Consider the following 8653-nt stretch of genomic DNA (forward strand, 5'->3'; position numbering starts at 1 on the left):
ACGTTTCTGCTTGTGACGGTATGACCTGAGCGATAATTAGCTCCTAGCTTTTAATCTTCTACGAGATAATAATAATTATTATTAGTTTATAATTATTACTATTGTTATTCCTGAAGATTTGATAGTTCAAGTGTTGAAACATCCGAGTATTCAAATATCAGAAGAAAATAAAACGTATGTCATCGCCGATCAATCGTCATCAAAAATCCTAAAGTAAAAAAAAAAATAAAAATAAAAAATGCGACGTGGATTCGCCTTGACCACTGAACCGCGATCGCTACGCGGTAAACGATTCGTCTTTAGTCTGGTTATGTTAGGTTTCTTTGTCTCCGCTTGCAAACTTGTATATTATATTTCTTCGATTCAGAATGTCTTTCGTATTTCTTTCATGATGTCGGCAAGATTTACATTAATAACTTGAGTTGTTCTTAAACCGTTGTTTCAGAAGTTTGTTTTCTCTCCACACGAAACTACAGATATGACAGATTGAATACTCGTACTCTCCATTTCTTTCAAAGCAGTCGCCATTACTTGGTTAAAGACTTATTTCTGCCATGATTCATATTAACCAAAATAAATTCATTTTTCGGAAGCGGAATTTTCACTTTTCCGATTTCGGATAATTACGGAATTCAGTTAAACTCCGGAATTCAGAAGAATTCTGGAACTCGAAAAGAATCCGGAATTTAGAAAATTCCGGAATTGAGAAAAAATCCGGATTTTTTCGAATTCCGTAATGTTAACGAAATCACAAATTTCTAAATTCCGGATTTTTCAGAATTTCGGCATTATTCCAAAATCGGAATTTTCCGAATTCCGGAATTTTCCCGGTCTTACTTTCGGGAATCCGAAAAGTAAAAATTCCGGAATTGGCCATCCCTAGTTTATACATAACCTTTCAGAATAATAAGCAAGTAGCTGTCTACAAACAAACAAGTAATGCAAAGCATTTTGTATCCTGCAATATGTCATGTATTAAAATCCAACAGGAGTTTCAATATCTAACCAGAAATTGCATGTATCTAGCTACTGGAAGCTGAGGTATGAAGAATTGTAATGTGTCTTATCTTTTTGTGTCTTATACAACCCTGCAAACCACTGAATATCTAAACGGCTTTCGTTAAATCCAAGTTGTAGTACTCACAGTTTCATTCATTTGTGTCTATATGACCTTGTTACTAAAGCTTATTATACGATAACTTTAGTAAGTCTTTGTCTGCTCTCCCGTAAAGTTGTGATACGATCTACTACATGATACAGAACGAATTATCAATTTAACCAAGTTGTTGTATTACAACACATCTGCTTCCGCCTCTGTCAACTCTGGTCGATCTCGTTGATCGTGACATATTTGCTTTTTTATAACCCTTTCTTCGTTTACTGAACTAAACAGTAACTATTCTGAATTATGTTTCTGCGCATGCCTCGCAGATAAATATTTCTGATGCCAATAGTTTCCGTTTTGTCAAAGCAATGTTCTTTTTCTTATTCTTTTTCTTATGACCCTTTTATTACATTATATGAAGAGCATGTAGGTCTAAATATTTCATGTATTAGAATGTAGATTTAACTTTTCCAGCAAAGAAGGAACATGTGATCATAGTATATAGCCCACAGAAGGGATAGCTGGCAATACAGTGGTCGAGATCCCTACCGACACGGGGGGTGAGTGGTGTCCTACTCGCTGGTCTAGTGGCTAGCACTTACAATTTTGGTGTATGGTGTCCCAGGTTCGATTCCCGTCGACAGAGCATTTATGATTTTTAACTGTCTTCGATGTTTCTGTGTTCGTGTCCCTTCGTTTTGAGTTATTAGAAAAAGCAAGATAAACGTATGAAGCAAGTAAAACTAGCAATAAGTAAGTTACTGAAACACGTTCGGTGAGTCAGTTAAAAAAAGTGGACAAAGCGCTGGCTTTTCGCGCCGTACCTGCGAGTTCGAATGTATCTCCGCTTGATTTTTTATCCATTTGAGATAAAGTATTGTTTCTTTTCGCTACAGGTAGTCACTCTTTTCGTATTTTTCGCCGTCCTTCACAGTTAAAGTAACTGACTATTCTTATTCTTTCTACGAATGATGGATCTTCTCTTTGGTTTCATGTCAAACATGCACAAAAATGAAAAGACGTTGTTAATAATAATAATAATTATAATAATAATATGAAATATTACTAGCTAACTCGTGTGTGTATTTCGACAATATAATTTTATATTATTATGTGGAAATAGGTAAAGCTGGCTAGCACCCCCCCTCCCTTCTAATTTTTTCGATGCGCCTTATGCGTCCACGGTGTCCAACGTTGGTCCCATCCCACTATCATCTCCTGTTCTCTCGATATAAGTTATCGACATTTTGCCTAAAGAGGGCTCTGCCACGTCCCCATGACTCCCTATGACATGATTCTTCGTTCATTTTGCATTGAAATCGCTTATTTTTCTGAGTACTATGAGTGCATACTGTCCAACGTTGCTCCCATCACTATACAATTTCCCGTTCTCTCGATATAAATTGCTAATAATTTGTTTGTAAGGGATATATGGCGTTACAATCACTACGTTTCAAGAGGAATTGAGGAAGATATTGCCTTGCCACAAACAACACCTATTATTATTATTATTATTATTATTATTATTGTTTTACTTACCACTAATGTTGCCTACCTTTATTTCCAATGCAATGTGTTACTAAAAGCAAATCAAATAACACTCCTCGCCATTCAGGCTCCCGTACTCGAAATACATGATTTATAGTTCTCTGTGTTAGGGGAAAGCACATTTATTATATTATTCTTTCAAATAACACGTTTCACAAGTTACTTCACTTTCAGTGTGTAATTCCATATCATCACTAATAATCATCTTGTTCCGATAGGAAAATAACCCCTCCTGCAAAAAAAAAAAAAAAAAATAAAAAAATAAAAAAATAAAAAATAAATAAATAAATAAAAGCCTGACCGTAGCGAAAGGGCGTGAACCTTCTTTAGGCAATTAATCGGGTCCAATATTTCAATAAGTCCCTGCACACAAATTTTTCAGTAAAAGATGAAAAGTTATTCAAACTTTCTGAATACCTATTTATTTGCGAAATTTGGTTCCCTTGGAACTTTTTAAGAGTTTGAAGGGCCGCCATTTTGAACATTTTCATCTGATTATTCTGGTTGACGTACTCAAAAAGATATTTCAACAATTAATGTTTGTGCCAATTTCGTCTCAATCCGCTGAAAATTAGGCTGGTTATGGCATTCACAAATAGCGTTATATATATATATATATATATATATATATATATATATATATATATATATATATATATATATATATATATATATACAGATAGATAGATAAATAGACACACAGAGGGAGAGAGAAAAAGTGTTTTGCTCCCTTCTCGCACCTGTGGTTCGTCAGAGCTGAGCCGGGCCCCTTTGCAAATCCTATTGTCCAGCCTAACCTAAACACAAGCCTCTTACTTTGCTAACGTAGAAACGTAGTCGGGAGGTGTAAGGCATGTAGAAATTGTATTTTTAGTAACCGTGAGTATGGTCCACTTCCATGTTTTTTTCTTACTTTTTGCAGCTACTTCGGAACGCTCAATTTCTTCACTAATTGCAAATGGCGTTTACATTCAAAATAAGAGAAATTTTGGTGGCATTTGTTCAGATATTCTTCTGTTTCGAAATGAAGGAAATAAAAGCAATACGCAAAGACAAAAAGTATTATCAGGACTAAACATTACCAATAATAATTGCTACGAAAAACTAAATACGACCTCTTTTAACCTCTCATGAGCTGTATGTATTATTAACAAAAATTTTTAAAAGATGTCCTTGACGGGGATTTTTTTAAAATTCACTTTTATTAACAATTTATATACATTTACAAAACAATAAAAGTATTTAAAACAAATATAAAAATCACAAAAATAGAATCATTTCACTCTTATAATAGCTCTTGATCATACGTAGCAAACTCAGCAATTAGGATATCACTTTATCTTTAAACAATATGCATTGTCAAGAAAAGTATTTGTATAAGGAATATTTAGTTAAGAAAGCCAATCTTTTATAACAATTTCTAGGAAATTTGCAAATAATTCTTTTCTTCTAACTGGTGGAAAATGACGATATTGATCATAAATGTAGTCATAATACTTTTGTTGCTGATGACTCTTATAGCATAATAACATGTAATGCACAGTATTTGCAGCCAACCACATAACAGCATTATTCTTAGTTCTTGGAAAGAGCTTAATATCTGGTTTTAATAATGTTCGAACATGCACCATATTTGGAACAGTACGACAAATTTTACTAACTAATTTCTGGTAACAATTCCAAAGGAGGGGTGGCGAAAAGGGCCAAAATCGGCCCCCCTTGATTTTTCAATTCATTTATGCTATAATGGTAGTGCTACAATAGATATGTATGAAAAACAGAATGTTAGCCAAATATACTCGTATTTTGCAATTAAGGTTTTACACAACACCATTTGTTAACGAAAAATGCACAATCGTATTATATTGTAGATAAAATGGACAAGAAACTAACATTACTGATGAAAACGAAACAAAATGAATATTAAAAAGACAAAACGTTTCCTTTTTTTATGTTGTCAAAACACTATTTGTGGTATCCCCTATTAGAACTTCGTGATATAGGCCTACTACAGAATGACAATATCACAATAGTCATTTTATTAGTTTGTTCTTCACAGACCGCTCAGTGCCGTAACAAAACATGTAGAGAGACACACGGTTCTATTGTCACTTTTCTGTCAATCTGAGTCTCCTGCTTTGTCATCATCAGCATCTTCGTCATCAGATCAGCCAACTGCAGCATCTTGTATAAAATCTTGATAATGTGCGGATTGTCTTTCTTGTTGGTGATGAAGGTGTCAATATTAACCAAGAAACCACAACACAGAAGCAATGTGAGCACAGCATCCAACAACACGTGCTCCAACTTTACACTGGCAATACCAAGATCCAACTGTAGCTATATTATACTGTATCCATAGAGTGTGTATCTTGGACGATGTGTGTCGGTTCTGAATTAAAACTCTTATTACATCTGAACATTCTTTGTGTGAGAACAACTTGTAAAGGCCTAGTTCATCTGTATGTTCAGCTGTATAAGAGGTGGGCTGTTTCAGCTGATATATGCCCAAGGTCAATTGTTTAAGTTCTTCAAGTGTTAAACGAGAGAAGTCGGTCAAAGTGTCAGCAGTCATTTATTGCCAAATAACCCTTTTTCCTAACCACTTGTCTGCAGTCACGCGGTGTTGCAACACATTGGGATGGAACTGAAATGCTAACATTCTTTCTTCAATTATTTTTGCACTTTTATCATCTTCCATTATTCTAGGAGGCCTAAATGCATTGCAAATGCTACTTACAATTTTGACATAGTCTCCTATGTATGGCACTTGAGAATTGGGCATGACGTGGACTAGTGCTTGAAAAGTTTTTAGTAAACCATTTGAGGCTTCTACTACCCATCTTACTGATGTAACTAATCTCGACTCATTAGCCTCTTGTGTAGTATGTTGACTTTGTTTCTGTAGGAAATATGGCATCTTTACTATTAGATTGAAGTCTTCCATAAGATCACACTGTCTCTGAATCCTCTATCTACGATGATGACATCATACTCATTAAGCCAACGTCTTAAACCCTCTGCTTGTTGTAGCATATGCGCTGTGATAATAGAGGCATCGTTATTCTTTCCATCTGCAAAATATGGACCTAAGACATCCAAAATGTACGCTGTGGTGCTTACAATCAACATGGGTTTAACCAGGGGTCTACCTTTATGGATTGAATATGTCCTCCTCTGAAGCTGGTAGTTCGAGCTCTTCTCTATATAAATGTAAGTTCCATCCACAACTATTACAGCTTTATCCTCTCCTTGTATGAAGATGGTCTTCGCAAATGCTCTGGTGTGTTTCTGAATAAAATCATCTCTAGTAATATGATTGAAACCGAGATGTTTCGGAACGAATACAGACATGAGAGCCTTACGAACAGTGTGAACACATCGTTTTATGACATCTTTTGATAAGGCCAAAATCGTAGATAGGATATTATAGGACAAACCACAGCGAAGTTTGGTTAAAAATACCGCTAAACTAGTTCGGGCACTTCTGTTGACAGTGTGATTCACGTGACTACTTATGCTTTCAAGAAGAACATTGAACTGCTCAATTGTGGTCCGGGTAAGTCTCCAATAGTCGTCATTATTCAAAACATCAGGAGTGTCAATGTCTAATCCTTTCTTAGATGCAATGTTACGCAGTCCTTCAATCAGATCTTTTATTTCGGTTTTGTTGAAATTGGTCTGATCACACATTTTCGCGATCACTTCATTACTTCTGAGAAAATCACCTACTAAATGCCGTGAGCAACACCGCACTCCTTTAGGAATAATAACACCATTTTCAACAAAGAACTTGCACCGAGCTCTTGGAGGTATCAGTTTAAGGCTTTTGTCACTGTTGCAAATGATGCATTTTTTATGCGTATTAGCAGTCCGACCCAAATCAAGGCAAATGTTTTTTGGTGACTCAGGGCGAGACGTAAGTATTTCCTGCGATGCGGCAGTAGGCATCTCTTGTGCTGCGGCAGATGTCGATGCGGACGGAGTTTGCGAGGAGCGGTCCTCCGAAGGCGAACGTAATCTGCTTCGTCGTTTGTTCTTGTATCCCTCAGTGTAACACTTGCCACAAACTCTCGTATTAACCATTGGGGTCCCGGGTTCGATCCCAGCCCCCGCCAAGTGAACTTTGTGGTGGACAAACACCGTGTGCGTGGGTTTTCTCGGGGTTCTCCCGTTTCCTCCCACTTTCTTCATACCACCATTTCATTCATCACTCATCATCACCGTCTCCTTTAGCCTAACCGGCATAAACGTGGGACGTAAAACTCAAAGATTTCATTTTTTCTCGTATTAACCACCAAATGTTTGTTTTTCGTTTTCAAATACTCTAATATTTCCAAGTTGCGTAACACTTTTAAAGCACGTGATGCCTTACGAGATCCACAACAATCACAATTGTACAGTTTAGGCATCTTTGAACAACTGTTCTTTACACTAAACAACACGAAACATTCCCATCCGACCTTCACTCAACATACAACACCACGACCTGGAAGCAAAGCTGTTACTGAGTAGTTACGATACAGAGTGGCCTTGTCAGCTGTGTTCTCAGAGTGCTGTAGTGGTTGAGTGGGGAAGGGGACGGGTTTTATTTTCACTATGAGCGCTGTGGAGTACTGTAGCCATTTTTACAAATGTTAACGCTTGTCCACTCCTACACAACATACTTAAAAATCATTTTCGTACTCCGTTGCGCTATATATGCAATAACTTAGTAAATGTCGAAAAACAACCCCTTTTCAAGGATTTTCTTGCAAGAAACCTCCTTCCACAAATATTTTTCTATTAACTACTCTGCACTGTATGAAAATGCTTATTAGTTTTTGACGTTTTATATCTTGTAGATTGCTCATATAGGTCAAGTTCAATCCGTACCGCTACTTTGAAAACGACCCTCCGCGGGGGCCGATTTTGGCCCTTTTCGTCACCCCTCCTTTCTGTTGTTGCAGTACAATTTGTTAAACGATGTTCTATATCATCTACTTGACCACATTGCATGCAGCTGTTCGTATCTCCGAATTTTAAACGATGTCTTTTAGAATTTGTGTCAACTATATCATTTACTACAGCATACCACGTTGATTGAAGTAAAATTTTGACATGAGATGAAAATACATTCTGCCACACTTGTGTCCAATTTACATCAGGGTATTTAGTTGTTAATTTAGAAGGCGGGAGTTCAAGATTTTTCAAAAGTTTTATGTACAGAGACTTAACTGAGCTCAACTGATTATCTTGTAACTCAGCCTTACAATAAAGGTACTCACACACAACATCTTTATAATACCAGAAATAATTTGGAATTACTTGAATATTAACTGGCAAATTAATTCCAATGTTTTTAAGAAGAGTTGTTAGAATTTCGAAACTTATTCCTGCAGAATCGTTCATCATGCTCTGTATGCCTCTATGATTGAAAAAGGCTTTGGCTTTGTATTCGACATGGACAAGACCAAGACCACCATTTTTTCTAGGTAAGCATGTGTACGGATACCTTACACGAAAAACATGTCCATACCAAAGAAACCAATTACCTACGCTTGTAAGTTTCTTTGCTAATATATTGGGCATTGGAAGAATCTGTGAAATATACCATAATTTTGAAAATGCATGATTATTAATGAAATATACACGGGATAATAAGCACAATTGGCGTGACTTATTCATCTGTAGAACTTGACGTACATTATTGAGCAATGTATTATAATTTAGATCTATAGTATCTCTGATTCGAGAATTAAATTTAACACCAAGAATTTTCAAATATGAAGATACAGTTACCAATCCACAGTAATTTTGCTGTGTTTGTGTGCCAAGCGGGAGAAGTTGAGTTTTACCTATATTAATCATCGCACCAGAATATGCTGTATATTCATTCAGACAACCTTGTAATGTAGAAAGATCTAAAGGATTATTAAGAAAAACAGTTACATCATCTGCATAACTACACACTTTCAGAGTTCGATTGTTGAAAGTAATACCTTGAAGGCGATTATGTAT

General features: G+C 36.1%; 1 protein-coding gene across 1 annotated transcript; it reads right to left on the reverse strand.

Moving 5' to 3' along the window:
- Positions 1 to 5581: 5581 nt before the first annotated feature.
- On the reverse strand, positions 5582 to 6739 carry LOC145680404 (uncharacterized). Its single transcript, XM_081750917.1, has one exon. The coding sequence runs from the start codon at positions 6737 to 6739 to the stop codon at positions 5582 to 5584; it is 1158 nt and encodes a 385-aa protein (XP_081607043.1).
- Between the last annotated feature and the right edge of the window lie 1914 nt (positions 6740 to 8653).

This window comes from Thermobia domestica, chromosome 1 (assembly GCF_964235325.1).
Source record: "Thermobia domestica chromosome 1, izTheDome1.hap1.1, whole genome shotgun sequence".
Classification (NCBI taxonomy): Eukaryota; Metazoa; Arthropoda; class Insecta; order Zygentoma; family Lepismatidae; genus Thermobia; species Thermobia domestica.